General features: G+C 57.2%; 1 protein-coding gene and 1 long non-coding RNA gene across 9 annotated transcripts; one reads left to right on the forward strand and one right to left on the reverse strand.

Annotated features, from left to right (window-relative positions):
- Positions 1 to 319: 319 nt before the first annotated feature.
- Positions 320 to 17,664, forward strand: FLOT2 (flotillin 2). 8 transcript variants are annotated; one of them, XM_036408609.2, is made up of 13 exons: positions 320 to 490; positions 7,056 to 7,137; positions 10,414 to 10,504; positions 12,624 to 12,714; positions 12,951 to 13,018; positions 13,704 to 13,827; positions 14,257 to 14,375; positions 14,664 to 14,777; positions 14,882 to 15,001; positions 15,090 to 15,304; positions 15,696 to 15,879; positions 16,154 to 16,303; positions 16,417 to 17,664. In XM_036408609.2, the coding sequence occupies exons 1-13, from the start codon at positions 442 to 444 to the stop codon at positions 16,453 to 16,455; spliced, it is 1,446 nt and encodes a 481-aa protein (XP_036264502.1). In that variant the 5' UTR covers positions 320 to 441; the 3' UTR covers positions 16,456 to 17,664. The 8 variants fall into 8 exon arrangements, with proteins under 8 accessions (XP_036264502.1, XP_036264504.1, XP_036264503.1 ...); XM_036408611.2 differs by lacking the exons at positions 12,624 to 12,714; positions 12,951 to 13,018 and having other exon boundaries at positions 322 to 490; XM_036408610.2 differs by lacking the exons at positions 10,414 to 10,504; positions 12,951 to 13,018 and having other exon boundaries at positions 323 to 490.
- On the reverse strand, positions 10,422 to 11,760 carry LOC123651138. Its single transcript, XR_006739635.1, has 2 exons — positions 11,488 to 11,760; positions 10,422 to 11,238 (listed from the first exon to the last, which is right to left on the reverse strand). It is a non-coding gene; the product is annotated as an uncharacterized LOC123651138 (long non-coding RNA).
- Positions 17,665 to 17,913: the final 249 nt, after the last annotated feature.

Below are 17,913 nucleotides of genomic sequence, written 5' to 3' on the forward strand. Positions count from 1 at the left end.
GGTAAGGGACTCGCCCAAGGTCTCCCAGCCGGGAAGAGCAGGAACTAAAACTTGAACCCAGGTCTGGCTCCAGGGCCAGCTGCTGTAAGGTGTGTGGATGCCGGAGCGGTGAGGCAGCGCAGGGCAGGGTGGTTGTTATCTGGGCGCCTGGTGGGAGCGGAGGGGTGCTTTCCGGGTGCGTTAAGGCCGGCCCCCGCCATCCCGACCCGACCCGCGTGCAATAAAGCGCGTTGCCTTTCGCAGCCGCTCACCGCGCCGGCCCCGCCCCCGCCGCCCCACTTCCGGCGGCGCCGCGGCCGCGAGGGGGCGCTGGCGGGCAGGCCGGGGGCGGCGCGCTTGGCTGGGCGCGGCCCACGGTGCGGCGGGAGCGGAGTGCGGGCTGCCACCGCCGTCCTCCCGGTCTCCGCCGCCCCTGGGGCCTCCCGTCCCGCCGGCGGCGCCATGGGCAACTGCCACACGGTGGGGCCCAACGAGGCGCTGGTGGTTTCAGGTGAGGGGGCCGCGGGGGAGGTGGGGCTGGGGCGCCCCTGCGGGCGGTGTGGGGGGTCGGGTGGCGCTGTGCCTGGAAAGGTGGGTGCGCAGGGGGGGTCTCGCGCTGGGGAACGCGGGGAAGAGCAGACCAGGGAAGGCCCCCGAGGGGGGAGGGCAGTGCCGCGGTCAAGACCCCGAGAATCGGGCCTGAGTCTGCTGCGCTCCGGGCGCCCGGCCCCCGAGACCTTCCCATAGAATTCCTCCCCCCGCACACACACACACACCCCGTACTCACAGCTCCGGGGCTCGGCGCCCCCAGGGCTCCTCCCCCACAGCGTGTTGTCCCCATGTTGATCCCCTCCTTTCTCCGCCTCCCCTCCAGGCACGTGTGTCCCCCCGCCGTGGCCGGGGGGGGGGGGGGGGGAGAAGGGGGGGGCGGGGGCGGGCGGAGATCCCGAACTGGAGCGGTGGGGTTCCGGGAGGGAGAGCTTTGGCCGGATTCCAGCGCCCGGGACTCGGGGTGGGTGGGCCGCGCGCTCTGGAGAGCAGGTGCCTCCGTGGGGAGCGGCCCTGGGACACGTCGCTTCTCCGGCGCTCGGAGGCCCGTTAATCCGCAGCAGGCTGGGGCTTGCTGGGATTTCCTGGCATCGAGCTGGGTGTGGCCTCTACAGGTTGAGAAATCGGGTTCTGGTTTGTGCTGTTCCCTGTTGCAAAAATGCTGCAGGCTCCAGAATTTCTGTGCGCCTAGGTGGGGCCTGGAGACTCTGCAGTATGAGGGGAGGGGAGAGGTATCTTGTCTGAAGGCTGCCTGTTACATTGTATATGTGTGGGCTTCTTGGAAGGTGGCTGAAGCAGCCCTGGATGGCAGGTGCCAGGGAGGGTCCGCGGTTCCTGACAGCTTGGAGGAGGCCTCATGTCTTACTTTCCACTCTCAGTGCCCATTTTAAGCCTGTGCACAGAGTTTTACAGCTGTCTGCAGAAGGAGGTAGAGCGAGGAGGCTAAGCCAGGTGTTACAGCTGCCCACCTTGGGGAAAGATTAATAAACCCACTGGAAACTTTTACCCCGGAACCTGGCTTCTGGCACAGTCTGGATCTTAAAATCAATCTCTTCACTGGGATAGGAAATCCCTGCTCTCGCTGATCAGGCTCTTATTCCTGTGGGGGGAAATACGATACTTCACTTTCCTATAGACCTGAGATAGCCTTGAGGTCAGGAGGGAGATCCCCAGAGAACACTGGGGCCAAATGTTTTTATTGATTTCAAAGAGGAAGGGAGAGGGGGAGAGAGATAGAAACGTCCATGATGAGAATCATTGATTGGCTGCCTCCTGCACGCCCCCTACTGGAAATCAAGCCCAGGACCCTTGGGTCCGCAGGCTGACACTCTGTCCACTGAGCCAAAGCTGCTAGGGCGACTGTATGTTTTTATTGGTTTTTAAAGGCAGAGGGATAGAGGGAAACCTCAATGAGAGAGAAACAGAAACTTCATAGATCGTCTGCCTCCTATACGCCTCCTACTGGATATCCAGCCCACAACCTGGTATGTGTGCTGACGGGAAGTCAGGCTGGTGACCTTAGTTCATGGATTGATGCCCAACCACTGATCCCCACCAGCAGGACTTCCTTTTTTTTTTTTTTTTTTTTTCCCCTCGTTTTTTTTTTTTAAGAAAGAAAAATATCAACTTGTTGTTCCACCCATTTATGCATACACTGGTTGATTCTTGTCTGTACCCTGACTGGGAACTGAACCCACAGCCTTGGCTTATGGGGACAATCCTTTCACCAACTGAGCTACTTTGTTTCTCTTGTGAGTTTCTTTCTGGAAGCCTGGTCTCTGAGCCACGGAGACAAAAGCTCCAATCTTCGGAGAGGGGAACCCTGAGATAGGCTGCTCCGTACCTTCCAGTTGTCAGAAACGAGGTCCTCTTGCCAGAGGCTGATGCAATGCTAATATGGAAGCTGTTTTAGGGGGGGGGGGGAGGCTGTGCTGAGACTTCAGGGTGCTGGAGTCAAGGAAGGGTGCAAGAGAAGAGGGAAAGATGATGCCCAGCATAATAGTACCTTGGGATTTGAAGGGACCAAACTGGGATGCAGCTCTCTCTCGCACATGGACTCCCAGGAGAACAGAGGGACTCCTCCCAGCCCGCCTGCCTGGTTACCTGGCCTGTACCTCAGTCCAGGAGCATCTCACCACGCCCAGTTTCAGAAGGAGGAGGCTGATGTATCTCCTGGTCATCTTCTTCACCTGAGCAGTCTGGAGGTTCTTCTGATTGTCTAACCTTTCTCCTCCATTCTGTAATATAAAACCTTGGACTCTTTCTATTTTGGGATTTTTGAAAGGGGAATCCAGATACCGTACATAATTCTCTCATCTCCATAATAGGTCAGAGTTTCTTAACCTGGAATTGTGGATAGAACGTAGACGTCTGTACATTTATATTTAGTGTCTCCTATGATTATGAATGTCGGTGACAGTCCATAATGGTATTAGCAGATATTTTCCTACTACACTGCATTTGTCGTAATACCTTAACCATCATCTATGGCCCAGCTGGCATGGCTGAGTAGTTGAGTGTCGACCTTTGAACCAGGAGGTCGAGGTTCGGTTTCAGGTCAGGGCACATACCCGGATTTCTGGGCTGGATTCCCAGTGTGGAGCATGCAGGAGGCAGCCGATCAATGACTCTATCATTGATGTTTCTTTTTATTTTATTGATTATGGTATCACATAATTGTCCTCATCCCCCCATTCCCATCCCAAACCCCTCCCCACATATGCGCCCACCCCCCTGTTATCCATGGCCACTGGCTAGGCCCATGTGCATGCACACAAGTCCTTTGGTTGATCTCTTCCCCCTTACCCCCACCTTCACCTACTTTCCCTCTGAGGTTTAAGAGTCTGATCACTGCTTCTCTTTCTCTGGGTCTGTTTTTGTTCATCAGTTTATGTTGTTCATTATTTCCTCTAGATGTGTGAGATCATGTGATCCAAGAAATACCCTTGTAAGAACCAAAACTGAGACAAGCCATAATGGTTATGCTGAGAGGCAAGTGAATCAGTCTGTAGTGAGTTCCTTTCTGGGCCAACCGTTCTTTTGAGTCCCGATTTCAATGTCAAACAGTTCCTTATGTGTACATGTCAGCCGTGATATTTCAGATCTGGTTGGTGGGCATCTTTTTTTTTTTTTTCCCATCATTGATGTTTTTATCTCTCCCTTTCTCTTTGATATCAATAAAAGTATTTTTTAAATCATTTATGTTCATCACTACTTTGAAATTAAGCCAATTATAGATCTACCATAGACCTTATTTTATGTATTACATGTCCCACTATACCACATATTTGGTGGTTTTAATATTTGTACAGCTTTTAACATAATTTGTTTCTTATGAATTTTATTTTATACATTTATGAACACTCCAGCATTGCTGGACTCCTAAGGATGTTTGTGGCTAAAAAAAAAGGCTAACCTAGGAAGAAGAAGGTGGGAGAGGGGAGGAAGGAGGATAGGAAGGGAAGGGTTTTCCTGAGAGGGCAGCATGTGTCTGGGGAGGGGCTAAGAGTGGGGCGGAGGTGATCTAGGTGTGTCTTGTTATTCTTCAGCGTGGAGAAGGATAGACAAAGAAAGCAAGTGGGCTTAGAAAAAGTGAGATCACATTAGGGAGAACTTTCGGGTCTCAGAAGCGGGAATGACAGGCGAGGAAGGGACCCCTAATGTCCTCTTTTGGGACTGGTGCTCAGGCCCGGCGTGAGCAGGAGGCGGGAGGAAGATGCCGTCCAGAGAGGAGGCTGCTGGGGACGGGGCAGTCTGGCAACCCCAGCTTCCTGTTGTTGCTACTTCCCCCGGGAACCTGGCCATGGTGCTCTTGGCCAAGGCCCAGCCTGAGCTGTGTGGCAGCCTGCTCCCAAGGTCAAAGACTGAGTTAAAGGTAAAGGGTGAACACTCCCCTAACCGTCACCCCAGACCTCCCCCCAGCCCACTCCACCACCACTCCCTCCTCCCCCAGCACAAGGAGAAGCGCCCTGGAGCTGGTGGAGGCAGCCAGGCCGAGCCCCCAGCAGCCAGAAGAAGTGAAACAAGCTGTGATTTTTGAACTTCTTCCAACTTCATTGGATCCTGAGACGGTTTAGGTTTCAGATTGACTGCTTGTCCTTACAGGCCTCCCATTCCCCACTCCCCAGGGCAGAGAAGCCTGCAGTGGCTGCCACTGGGCAGCGGCCCTGTGAACAGGTGTTTGCACCACAAAGAAACAGAGACCCAAGTCCTCTTCCTACCACTACTCACACGGGGGCTGATCTTCGCTCCCTGGACCTCGGGCCCAGCTCCCTGCCCACTGTGCACAGCAGCGGCCCCAGGAAACCGATGTGGCCGTTTTGTGCTCAGTCTCAGAGGCCAGCTCACGAACCTGCAGGCCCTCCGCACTCCTGGAGACTGTCCCTTCACCTCCACTCATCCGACACTTCTCTCCAGTGAGGTTCTCTCCGTTGTGTCTGTTTGGTCGCTTCACGACTCACCCAAACCTGGACTGTAAAGCTACACCATATGGCATCCAGTAGCCACAAATGGCTACTTCAGTGTAATTAGTTAAATTAAAATTCATTTCCTCGGTCGGAGCAGCCACATTTCAAATGCCCAGTAGCCCCCTGAGGCCAGGGCTGCTGCTGTTCACAGCGCAGCTCCAGAACCTTCCCCTTGCACAGGAAGTTCTCCGGGAGCTACCCCTGGACCACGGCACAAGGCGTCTGAGCCCGGCATCTTCCTCCGTATGCAAAGGAGTGCTTCCAAAATGCAAATATAATTTTATATTTATAAAACTGAAAATAGGGTGTTGGTTTTTTAATTTATTGATTTTTGAGAGAGGGGGGAGGGAGGGGAGAAAGAGAGGGAAACATCGATTTGTTGTTCCACTCTTTTATACATTCACTGGTTGATTCTTATAAGGTTGCTGGGGATTGAACCCGCAACCTTGGCATATAGGGACTACACTGTAACCAAATGAGCTACCCGGCCAGGGCTTGTTGCTCCCCAGTTTAAATCTCTGTGTGGCCATCTCTGTCTGTCTGTCTGTCTGTCTCTCTCTCTCTCACACACACACACACACACACACACACTTGGCCTGATACCTGAGACACTGTGATCTGCCCTCCCCCCCCTCCAGCTTGTCCCTTGCTGTGGTTCCTCATAGACACTGTTACTCAGCTACAGGGAACTATCCCTGACCCTTGACCTTGGGAGGCAAATACCCTAAGGCTTTCCTTAAAACCCCAGTTTGTGAACATGGAAATGAAGGCATCCACTGACTTTTTTTCCCCCCGAATCATATTTCCTTTGTGTGTTTTTTAAATAAACAATCAGATGTCCTTTGAGTCATGTTTCCTGTACATTTCTTTTCACTACAACCGAACTGCCCTTCCAGCTTTTATGCAAATCTTCTTGAACTTGAGTAATTGTGGCCTTTGCCGGAGGGCTCACAACAAGAATTTCAGGACTCGGTTTTCCCGCTTTCTGTGCAGTGAGCAGGCCGAGCATGTCCACGGCATGAGTCTGGGTCCCGGCCAGATCCGCATTCTGTTTGGTGGTTCGTAGTTTCCAGGAGCACTTTCTTTTTAGACCTTTTCCCTTTATTTCACTCTTTCCATTGGTGCCATGAGTTGGCCTTTGTTTTGAGGTCTTGCCTTCTCTCTCTGCTCCACCAGAGGAACAAAGTCACTCTGAACCCCTGGGAACACAGGAGCAGCCTCACCGACATGTGTCTGCCAGGCTTGAGAAAGGCTCCCACCGGGGGGCGGGGGGGGGGGATGGAAAGATATGTACACGTATAATGCCTTAATTAAAATAAAAAATAAAAAAAACTCCCACCATGGCTGGAGTCTGCCTTCCCTCCCTGTCTGCACCTGCCCTGATAATAGGTGGATTGCATGGTATAACAGTCTAAAAAAAAAACAGCCGAGACTGGTTTGGCTCAGTGGATAGAGCGTTGGTCTGCAGACTGAGGGGTCCCAGGTTCGATTCCAGTCGGGGGGCATGTACATTGATTGTGGGCGCATCCCCAGTGGGGGGTGTGGTGGGCAGGAGGTGGCTGGTCGATGTTTCTCTCTCATCAGTGTTTCTGGCTCTCTATCCCTCTCTCTTCCTCTCTGTGAAAAATCAATAAAATATTAAATAATAACAATAAATAATAAGTAGGTCCCTCCTCCTAGTCTTCTCTCCTTCAAGACAGGACCTATCACCTTCATTTCTGTATTCCTAGCAGAGAAAATGCTTGCTAAACGAATGGCTGACTGAAAGATGAAAGCTTTTGCTGCTCACCCCTGCCCATGAGCCTCTCCTGTTCTCTGACAGCACATGTGTTCCGATCTACTCACTAGATATCCTCCTTTTTATGCAAACGGCCTATTGAGCTACCTAGATTCCAAGACCCTTACGGGCAGGTCTCCCATTTATGTGTAACCTCAGCACCTGGCACTCAAAATGCGATTTAAGTGTCTGAGCAGGTAAAGGCCCGGGGCTGCTGTCGGAGGGGTTGGGGATAGACAGACCCAGGAGCGGATGGACCAGCGGCGTTTTGCTTTGTTCCCCAGGGGGCTGCTGCGGTTCGGACTATAAGCAGTACGTGTTTGGCGGCTGGGCCTGGGCCTGGTGGTGTATCTCTGACACTAAGAGGTAAGGACCCGGGGGCTCAGGGAAGCTGGCATCCTGGTGGGCAAGGGAGAGGGGGTTTCCAGCTTTCCCCTATCTCCCCGCAGATCAGCTAGAGCACCTGCCACTTGCCACAGGTCATTCTGGGGGCGGGGGCCTCCGGAGAAGCAGGCAGGATGGGTGGCACAGGGACGCTGGAGGTCTGTCCACGGGCACCTCCTCCTTAGGGGGCGCACTTTTCTCCACTGGAGGCCTCGCTTCTGGCCCAGAGAATCCAGGGTCCTGCCCAGCCGGAACCCCAATGCCCTGATTTTAGCTCAAAAGTTATTTGTGAAGCTTTCATTCTAACACCCTGCTCAGAGGGGGTCTAGGGAGGGAGAGAAGGCTGAAGAGACCCCTAACATGCACCCTCACCTTTACGGGCCCCGCGAAATGCAGGCAAGGGCTAAGTAGCGGAGAATACATGTCCAGTCTGAAGTGGCTCTCCGGTAGCAGTGGGTTAGAGACAGGAGTGGAGAGCTCAGGAATTAGTGCCAGGGTGGGCCGGCCAGGTCTGGACTTCCTAAACCAGTGTGGGAAGCTAGAGGAAGAGACAGTCCAGCTCCCCACAGGGACTATCATAAGGCCATGCCTTCTGGCTCCTCCAGAGCCCCTGGCAGGGCCAGATCCAACCTGGACCTTCCCTGCTACCCTCACTGCCCACCCAGGAGGAGGAGGAGGCATGCCAGCCACCTTCCCGCCCTCACCCCCTCCTGGCTGTGGGAGGTCAGGGGAGGGACCCAGATCCCTCCAGGCCAGGACCCAGACCAGAGGGCAGCAGAGCTGTGAAGGTCCGGGCATGTGGGGGCCGGGGGTGTCATCCTGAAGGCGACGTGATGGAGATTCCAGTGGAATTCCCTCTCCGTCCCAGCCCCACCAGGCAGCAGATAGAAGCCGCATGGTCGGTCGGTCAGTGCCTGTGGTTCCGGGGAGGCTGAAAGTGTCAGCTGGGGTCCGGGGCATGGGAAGCACGTCACAGTTTTTAACTTCACTGATTGCCCTGCACCCCCTCGCACTTCCCCATCTCTCCCCTCACTTTGCTCTGCCTGAGTGGGATCCCCAGGCCAAAAGCGTCAGGGAGCAGTCAATACGGGTCACGGCTTCCTCTCAGGAGGCTCATGGGCACTTTGGAGTGGGCCAAATGCCCTGTCAGAAACCAGGGGTTGTCCTCTCCAGAGACACCGCCACCCCGTGTGCCCTGCAGTCCTGGGACCACAGAGTGTCCTGTCCCAGCACCTCAGTGTACAGCGAGGCCCAGAGAATTCGCAGCTTGCCCGGAGATGGGTCCTGCATGGGCAGCCACTGCTAGAGCAACACTCTGCGCTCTTTGTCCACACTCTCGGCCCCCCCCACTCCCCCACACTTCCTGCTCCTGGGATCAGAGCCCCGAGACTGAGCCAGGCTTCTCCGACGGCAGGTTTGGCAGTGAGGGTGGGAGACCTTGTGCTTTGTCCTAGGAAACCATCTCACACAGCCAGGCTCCGCGTTCTCCCTCTGCTCCCACTTGCTGGGCAGTCTCAGTCTGCAGCCCCTCTCCTTCTTGGGCCCTGTTCTGGGGTGCCTCTTTCCCCAACCCCTAGCCTGCTGGGGGGACATCCCTACAAGCCCAGGCCTTCATTTCCCTAGACCAGGAGGAGCCTCTCGGCTCAGAGGAGAGGCTGCTAACCAGCCTGGACCCTCAGCCTCCTTTTCGAGGTGCTTTCCACAGCTGTCCTGATGTCACCCTCTCTGGGGTCAGCTGTCTTCCCCAAGCTCTGTGAAGTCCCTCTGCTCTTTGCTGCCACGTCCCATATCACCCTCATGCGGGCGGCTCTCTCCTTACCTGAGCGATTCCTCCACCTCTGGCATCTGAGCTGCAGCCTCCTGCCTTCCCTCCTTCCCTCCCTCCTTCCTTCCCTTCCTGCTATCCCCCCTCTCCTCCTTCCCCAGAGGAGAGCTTGGTGGTTTCCCGTCTGAGCCAGGTCAAGAGCTCTCTCCGGCCTTAGGGTGCCAGTGGTGGGAGCCTGAAAAAGGCAGCCTTTGCACATCTGCATGGCCAGCGCCCCCAGGGCGGCATGTGAGAGTTGAGGTGAGGGTTTCCTATCACCCCAAACTACTCGCTTTTGCTCCTTCAGCCTCAGACTCTGTCCTCCCTTCCGCTGGTTCAAGGCAACCTTCCACGCTGTCCACAGACTGACCTCTGCCTCGACCACGTTCCCGTGCACATTCGCACGCACACGCTGCCCTGGGGAGGCCCCAGGAGCCCAAAGGGGAGGGCCCTGTGGCTTAGATGCTCCTTGTTTTCTCACCATGAGTCTTCTCTGCCTGTGCCCAGCATTGGGAATGCCAAAGTGAGCTGCTCGTTGTCCCTGTGAATATTCCGGCAGGGGCACACTTTCTCCGCCAGCCTTCCTTGACACCTGCACCCCCAAATCAGAAAATCCAAATTTTTCTTTGGACTTTTCTGGCCCTGAATTTTATTATTCTTTAAATCCTCACCTAAGGATATTTCTTCCATTGATTTTTCAGACAGAGTAAAAGGGAGGAGGGGGTAGGGGAGAGAGAGAGAGAGAGAGAGAAGAGAGAGAGAGAAGAGAGAGCAATTGGTTCCCTCCTGCACACACCCCAACTGGGGTGGGGATCAAACCCACAACTGAGGTACATGCCTTTGACCAGGAATTGAACTCGAGACCCTTTCGTCTGAGCCGTGGGTCAGTACGCTAACCATTTAGCAACCGGCCAGGGTCCTAAATTGCCTTCTTAGTGATCTGTAGTAGCACAGACCTTGAGCTTGTGTGCCCCAAGCAGGATTGGGTATTTGCTATGGCTCGTCAAGCCCCAGAATGACCTCCCTCCCCCAGTTTCTGGAAACACGGGTTTCCCTGTGTTTGGAGCGTGGAGCTGGCTAAGTCTCCTTGATCATGCCAGAGGTCTCCCGGGGAGCAGGTGGGGAGCAGCCCAGGTGCCCGGTGCACAGGCCTCCTGACCCCAGGTCATAGGTCCAGGGCATCAGCAGGCTCCCTTCCCAGCCCTGCAGCAGCTCCTTGGAAGAGCATGGGGGCCAGAGAAGAGACCCAGAGGCGTCAGGCCAGCCAGTGGGTGTCTTTGGCCGCCTACAGCCCTAGGCTGAGCTGGCAGTGGGGGGCTGAGGTGTGGAGAGCTACCCTGCCCCCAGGCATCAGGCATCGGTGCTTATCTGGTAACCACTGTGTGTGTTTGCTGTGTCCCCTCCTACCCCTTCCTGCCCCTACCTCTCCCTACCTGCCCCCGGCTGCTCCTCAGACTGTCTCTGGAGGTTATGACCATCCTGTGTCGCTGTGAGAATATTGAGACGTCGGAGGGGGTCCCGCTATTCGTAACAGGGGTTGCACAGGTAATAACCCACCTGCTTCCTCCTCTGTGTCTAACCTTCTCTCTTCCTGCCCTGTGGGGCCTGGCAGGCAGGACAGATGGGCTGCCCTCCTGAGAGCGGGCCTCTCTCCTCTGTTCCCACCTCCGCTGGTCTGAGCACCAGGACAGAGCCCTGTAGGTCCCCCGCGCCCGCGCCCTCGCCCGCGCCCACGGGGCTGCTCGTGGGGAAAGAACAGAGGGTTCCGGAAGCTCTGTCAGTCTGCCAGTCAGTGTCCTTGGATGGAAGCCTAAATTGGGAGTGAGCTGAGGCAGGAGACACAGCCCTTACGTGACAGAGCTGGGCTGTCCGGGCTGGGAGGGTCAGTCCTGTCGCCGCTGATGGAGTCCTGGTCCTCCGGGAGGTACCTCAGAGCCCCTTGCTAGCCTCTTCTCCGGGCTGACGCCCTGTGTCAAGCCCTCGCCCCCCTATTGCGAGGCCAGAAGGTAGGTCTCATGGGGAGATCTGTTCACCCAGCCCCTTTGACCCCTTCAGGCTTCTTGACAGGCCCGAGCAAAAGAGCCTCGGCCATTCCCGGCCCCCGATGCTTTGCGGAGAGGCCCTTGAGCAGAGCGCTTGTCACCAGGCTGTTTTCCCGTCCGCGGAATGGATGGGAGAACCGGGTCCTCGCGGTGCCAGGCAGGGATATCGGAAAGGCAAGTGGAACACTAGGAGGGCACGCTGGGGACTTGGGGGAAAGAGTGCTAGAGAAACCCAAGCTTTATTTTTTTAATATTCTAATTAAAATATGAATAAAATATTTTCAATATTTTTAATTGATTTTTTAACAGAGAGGAAGGGAGAGGGATAGAGAGCCAGAAACATCAATGAGAGAGAAACATCGACCCGCTGCCTCCTGCACACCCCCCACAACCAAGGCACATGCCCTTGACCGGAATCGAACCCAGGACCCTTCAGTCCGCAGGCCAACGCTCTATCCACTGAGCCAAACCGGTTTCAGTAGAAACCCAAGCTTTATGATGAATATAGTGTTTACTCTGAAAAGCAGGTAGCCTGGTGTCTCCCTCTTCGTGGCCACGGAGCTGCAGCTGATGGAATTCATCCCTTGGCCAGGGCGTTTAGTAGCCGCAAGTGCTCTCTCTGTCACGTGCAGTTCCATCCCCTTCCCTCTGCGCGATGTTGCCCTTCAGCCTTTTCAGGCAAAAACTGCACCACTGCTCCCTTCCTCACCCCCCAGCCCCCACCCCCACCCCCGCCATCTCTAATTGGGAAGGGGACCGCCCCTTATAGCCAGGGCCGGCCGGGCTTCAGCACAGAGGCCTGGGAGCTCAGAGCCCTTTAGGCAGGGCCCTGGCCGCCTCATCTCCTGTCTAAAGCGGCCCGCCTGCCTCCAGATCCACTGCTCTGCTTGAGATAACTGCAGGTGCCTACGTCCTTTTCAAACGGGTGACGTGGACCCTTGAGGCCTCAGACAGTCTGGGTAGAACGAGCCTTTCTAGCACTTCTTGGCCAGGAAGCTCTAGTGTGGCCTGTTCCCAATTTGACCCCCTGGGCCCAACCCCAGAGGGTAAGCATCACCTCGTCGTCCGCTGGCAGGCGGAGAGGCCAGGCAGGCTTCCCTGGCCAGGGGCGGGTGCAGGATCCCCTCGTCATGGCCCAGCAGCGGGTACCCCCAGCCAGGCAGACCGGGGTGTCCTGGAGTGTGAGCACACCCAGGGAGCAGGTGAGGGCCCCATGAACAGCCTACACAGCACAGCCTGGAGGACCAGCTCCTACCTGCTCTCCCGGGATGTACACACACAGCTGCTCCCGGACCCTCCCCACCCTTCCACCAGCCCAGACCACCACCACCTCTTCTCTGCTTCCTTCTTCCACTCTGAGCCGGGCTGATGCCAGCAGAGGCAGCACACACACGGAGAGCACACTCACAGACCCCTGGAGGCACCTGCATCCCCCTGCCCTGCTTCCCCACCCCCACCCCCTACACACACGTCCAGCCACGACCCCTGGGGGGTCCTCCCCACCCATCTCTGCAGCAGGACCGCTGGCCAGTCCCAGCCGGAGCAGTGAGGCGTTGCACTCCTCCCCCACACCCAGGCCCTGGGCCCCCGGACCCATGCCCCTGTTTTGCATTTCTTGGCAGGATTTCCCTAGAGATTATGACGTTGCAGCCCCGCTGCGAGGACGTAGAGACGGCCGAGGGGGTAGCTTTAACTGTGACGGGTGTCGCCCAGGTATAGTAACTCAGCAGCCCCGCGCATGACCGTTGAGCTGCCTCATCCTGTGCTGGGATTCGGGGGGAGGAGAAGACAACAGCCAGGGGCGTTCTCTCTCCAGCACCACTGCCCCCGCCCCCCCCCCCGCCCCCTTCCACAAGAGGGTCATCGCCACTGGAGCCACTGGAACGTGCTGTGCTCTCCCGGCCCCTTGGCCACCCAGCAGGACTAACAGACACCCCTTTTCTCCTCAGCGGGCCCGCGAGGGACGGAAGCAGTGCGGAGGGCTCCTGGCGCACTAACCCAACCCCGTTCTTTGCAGGTGTCCGAACTGCCAAGCCCCAGAAGCCAGGCCCTTCCCCGTTCCCTGGGTAGGGGGCTGGCGGGGTGGGGACCAGAGGATGAGGTCATGTCAGGCAGGCCCTGGAGTCGGAGACTGTTATGTTCCCCACTTGGTGCCTGGGTGAGGGGCTTCCTGCCCTAGTCCCCCTCTCAGCCTCACGGAGCGGAGGTTCGGCCGTGCTGTGGGCCTCCGGTGTGGGGGTGTTGGCTTATTATCTCAGGAAGGGTCTGGGTGGCACCCCCTGGGCCCACCCCTGCCCTGTCTAGGCTCTCCTTCCTAGTGTGTCTGTCTCTGTCCCTACTGTTCGTTGTCCTTTTGGCATTCTCTGCCCCTCAGTCTTCAGGTCTCCCGCCCGTGGGGAGCCTGCAAGGGAGGAATTGGCTAACGGGGGACAAGCACGTGGCCTGGAATGGGGAGGGGACACGGCCCACGTGCCCAGGAGGGAGGCCACATCCGGGCCTGGGCTGCCAGGAAGGATGAAATCTCTCAATGTGAGCATCCTTGTGTGCCCTCCCCACTGGAAGCCTCAGACAGACTCCACCCCCGCCCCCAGATCAGGTCTGAAGAAGGAGGGGCGGGACATGGCCGCCCTCCTCCACACTGGGTCTGGGGCCTCCGTCCGCTCCCTGCATCCTGGCTCAGGCCCCTTTGTGCCCACTGGCAGGTGAAGATCATGACGGAGAAGGAGCTTCTGGCCGTGGCCTGCGAGCAGTTCCTGGGCAAGAACGTGCAGGACATCAAGAACGTCGTCCTGCAGACCCTGGAGGGGCACCTGCGCTCCATCCTCGGTGAGCCCCTGCCCAGCCCAGGGACCCCTCTGCTGCCCCGGAGGAGCCTCGCAGGGCCCCATACCAGGCCCAGGGAGAAGTGCAGGAGGGGGCAGGGGTCTGTCAGACCACCAAGGTTTCTAGATGAAAAGCTGAAACATTTTCCCTCGAGTATTTCCTTTGAGTGAAGGGGAGGGCATTGAGTGAAGGGGGTGAGAGGGGGAGGGGCTGCCAGTCTGATCAGGCACCTAGTGCTGCTTAGAACACTTTTCTTCACCCAGCCTGGACTCTGCAGAAGGAGGCTTGGCGCTAAGCAGTTGAGAAGAAACCAGGAAGACCGAGCTCAGAGTGCACAGCCCTGCATATGCTCAGACCTCTCCTTGCATGCCTCCTCCCTTTCCTAGCTGGCTAGGTCCCTGGGGAGCCAGCCCATGATCCTTCTGCCCCCAGGGACCCTGACTGTGGAGCAGATTTATCAGGACCGGGACCAGTTTGCCAAGCTGGTGCGGGAGGTGGCAGCCCCTGACGTCGGCCGCATGGGCATCGAGATCCTCAGCTTTACCATTAAGGTAAAACTGTAGCCCCCTAAGTCTGGGAGTGGGGGACTTGGCAGGAGGGGAACCTTTGTGCTTATAACTGTCCCTAGGGAGCCTTGGCCAGGTAGCCTGGTCATTAGAGCGTTGTCCCCATATGCCAAGGTCACGGATCCGATCTCTCAGGACACATACAAGAAGCAACCAATGAATGCATAAATAAGTGGAACAACAAATCAATGTTTCTCTATCAAATCAATAAAAAATAAAAATAAAAGCTTAAAAACTGTTCTAGGGATGACTTCCTCTACCTTCCCTCCCCAGGATGTGTATGACAAAGTGGACTATCTGAGCTCCCTGGGCAAGACGCAGACTGCTGTGGTACAGAGAGATGCTGACATCGGGGTGGCCGAGGCCGAGCGAGATGCAGGCATCCGGGTATGTGGGTTCTCCTTCCCGCCCCCAGGGACCGGGAACTGGGGATGGGGGGGGGGACCATGGTTTCTCAGAGGACCCTCAGCACATGCCCCTCCTGATCCCAGGAAGCCGAGTGCAAGAGGGAGATGCTGGACGTGAAGTTCATGGCAGACACCAAAATCGCCGACTCCAAGCGAGCCTTCGAGCTGCAGAAGTCGGCCTTCAGTGAGGAAGTCAACATCAAGGTGAGGAGCCACAGGGCCCCTGGGTTGGGGCTTAGGACTCCAGACGTGGCAGCTGGCCTCTGACGTGCTAACCACACGTGTGCCGCAGACGGCGGAGGCCCAGCTGGCCTACGAGCTGCAAGGGGCCCGCGAGCAGCAGAAGATCCGGCAAGAAGAGATTGAGATCGAGGTTGTGCAGCGTAAGAAGCAGATCGCAGTGGAGACGCAGGAGATCCTGCGCACAGACAAGGAGCTCATCGCCACTGTGCGCCGGCCCGCCGAGGCGGAGGCACACCGCATGCAGCAGATAGCCGAAGGCGAGAAGTGAGTGCTGCTGGGCGGCGGGGGCTGGCAGCGGGCGGGCAGGCTCCTCTGCTCTCCTGGCCTCAGTGTAGAAGCCAGTGCTCCTCCATCCTGTCGACTCACTGTGAAGAACCTGGCTTTATTGTTAGGATAACCGAATTAGATAAAGGAGGCTCTGAGGGCCTGGAACGGTGCTTGACACAGCATCCTGGTTAACCTCCTCTTCCGATTGCATCTGGAAGCCCATACCTCTCCCTGGCCAGAGCCAGAATGCCAGGGCACCCCCTTCACGGGTCCCCCACCCTGACACCACCTGCCCGAGCAGAGGGCTTGAGGGTTTGCTGGCCCCCAGACAAGGCTCGAGGGACCCCAGGTACTTCTCACTGATCCTGCCGCCCCCGGACTCCCTCAGGGTGAAGCAGGTCCTCTTGGCTCAGGCAGAGGCTGAGAAGATCCGGAAAATCGGTGAGGCGGAGGCGGCGGTCATCGAGGCGATGGGCAAGGCAGAGGCCGAGCGGATGAAGCTCAAGGCGGAGGCCTACCAGAAGTACGGGGACTCGGCCAAGATGGCCATGGTGCTGGAGGCCCTGCCCCAGGTGAGGCTCCCACCCAGGCCGGGACCAGCGGGGCACGTACAGGAATTTCTCGGGGCCTTGTCGGGAACATAGCCACGGGCTGGCCGGAAGAATTAAATGGGGGAGAATTCAGCAGGAGGAGGAGCCCTACAACAGGCATCCAGAGTATGGCTTTCAGAGAAGGGCCACCCAGGCTGCGTGGGGGTTTAGGAGAGATGGGGAGGGGAGAGATGCCGGGCAGGGCAAGTGGACGGAGTCAGAACCAACCAAGCTCTCCTCTCACCCAACCTCCTAGATCGCTGCCAAAGTCGCAGCCCCGTTGACCAAAGTCGATGAGATTGTGGTCCTCACCGGGGACAACAACAAGGTGACATCAGAAGTGAACCGACTGCTGGCCGAGCTGCCTGCCTCCGTGCACGCCCTCACAGGCGTGGACCTATCCAAGGTGTGTGCTTCACTCGCTGTGATGAGTTTGCCCGGGTAGCCTCCTGTACTGGCCTCAGTGGAACGGTCGTGGGCCCCAGAGCCACGACCTCATGGCGTCTCCCATCCTTCCAGATACCCCTGATCCAGAAGGCCACCGGCGTGCAGGTGTGAGGAGCCCACACCCTTCAGCAGCCGCCCGCTCCTCCCTCCAGCGCCTGTGTCAACACTGCAGGAACAACGGGGATGTACTGACTCTGGTGCCTTAGTTGTAGGGACCAGAAGTGCTGCGTGTTCAGGCCTTCTCTGGCTGTCGTCCCTTCTCCTGTCCGTCTCCCTCCTCTTCTCCTTTACCCCACACCCTCACGTTCACTGCCATATTCACCTGGTGTGTCTCTTCCACCCTCATCTTCCTGTACATAGGCCTCTTCCTTTGTCTGTCTTTTTCTCTCCCCCTTCCCGCCCACCCATCCTGTACACACATCATGTAATTTAAGCTGAAGATGTTTATTATAATCACTGTCTGTAAGGGGTGGCCCTGCTGCTCTTCAGAATCCTGGTGCCTTGAAGTTCCCTGTGCATCTTCCCTGTGGCCTTGTCCAGACCTCAGCATGGGTGCAGGGGGTCTGGGTAGAATGGCCACCTGCCCCTCTCCTGGCCTGGTTTTCCAGCCCTAAACCCTCCCCTGGGAAACCCCAGCCTCAGTCACTCTAGCCCCTACAGACCCAGGCCATTGCCCTTCTCTTCACACCTCCCCAGCCCCAGGTCTGCTCTCATCCCTTACCTTCCTACCCCACGCCAGGGGCACAGAAGCAAGGCCTCCTGTCTGTAACAGCTCTCCATGGACTTCTGCCTTAGGAGGCCCCTGCTTGTGCTCAGGGAAGTCCCCCTCATGGACACGTCCCTGCTGGAGTGAGGCTTGGTCCCCACTCTGCTCAGTCTTTCCGGGATCAGGGTCTAGCCCTGTTGGGGACTAGGAAGTTCTGTAGACCCTCTTCCTGCTAGGGCTGCTCTGTTCTGGGTGTGAGGCCAGGCCCTTCCAGTGGGCAAGGCTGTGCCAACCCTGTACAGAATCGAGTGCTGTAGACTGGCCAGACTTCCTACTCCTTGTGCCATCTTTCTTCCTGGCCAGAGTGATAGGATCCCAGCCATGGGAGCAGCCCAGCCCTGTCTCCTTCCTCTAGTGGAGGCAGGGAGGTCCAGGGGCCAAGCACCCAGGGGTGCTGTGATGTCCTACGGTCCCAGTCCCCCACCCCTGGCACGGCCCTGCCCCAGCCTGTGTAGCTGTTCCTGCATGTGGATGCTGCATGTTTGGTCTGGGGCTTGGATGCTGCACTGCCCCACTGCCTGTCCCTTCTGGTGAAATAAAGGTCTGTTATGCCAGTGCCCTATGTTGTGTCTTCTGTGAGGGGAGAGGCTGGGAACCAAGAGCTAACATACCCCACCCATATACACCTTCAGCCTGAAGACTGCGCTTTGTCTGTCTTCCCCACCCTGGCCACTTGGGGGCATCAGCACACTTGCTGTGTCCCCAATGGTATCCTGAGACAGGGCCGCCATTGGCCCAGCTGCTGAGGCCAGACCTGAGCGCTGGGAGGCCGGCTCCATTTCAGGCAGAAGAATAGGGACTCT

This window comes from Pipistrellus kuhlii, unplaced genomic scaffold, assembly GCF_014108245.1.
Source record: "Pipistrellus kuhlii isolate mPipKuh1 unplaced genomic scaffold, mPipKuh1.p scaffold_m20_p_39, whole genome shotgun sequence".
Classification (NCBI taxonomy): domain Eukaryota; kingdom Metazoa; phylum Chordata; class Mammalia; order Chiroptera; family Vespertilionidae; genus Pipistrellus; species Pipistrellus kuhlii.

What these genes read in the sequence shown, in the direction of transcription:
- FLOT2 (XM_036408609.2), top strand. Translation starts at nt 442, where the DNA reads ATGGGCAACTGCCACACGGTGGGGCCCAACGAGGCGCTGGTGGTTTCA. An exon ending in CGAGGCGCTGGTGGTTTCAG is followed by an intron (nt 491 to 7,055) that starts GTGAGGGGGCCG and finishes TTTGTTCCCCAG; the next exon opens with GGGGCTGCTGCGGTTCGGAC. An exon ending in GCACCTGCGCTCCATCCTCG is followed by an intron (nt 13,828 to 14,256) that starts GTGAGCCCCTGC and finishes TTCTGCCCCCAG; the next exon opens with GGACCCTGACTGTGGAGCAG.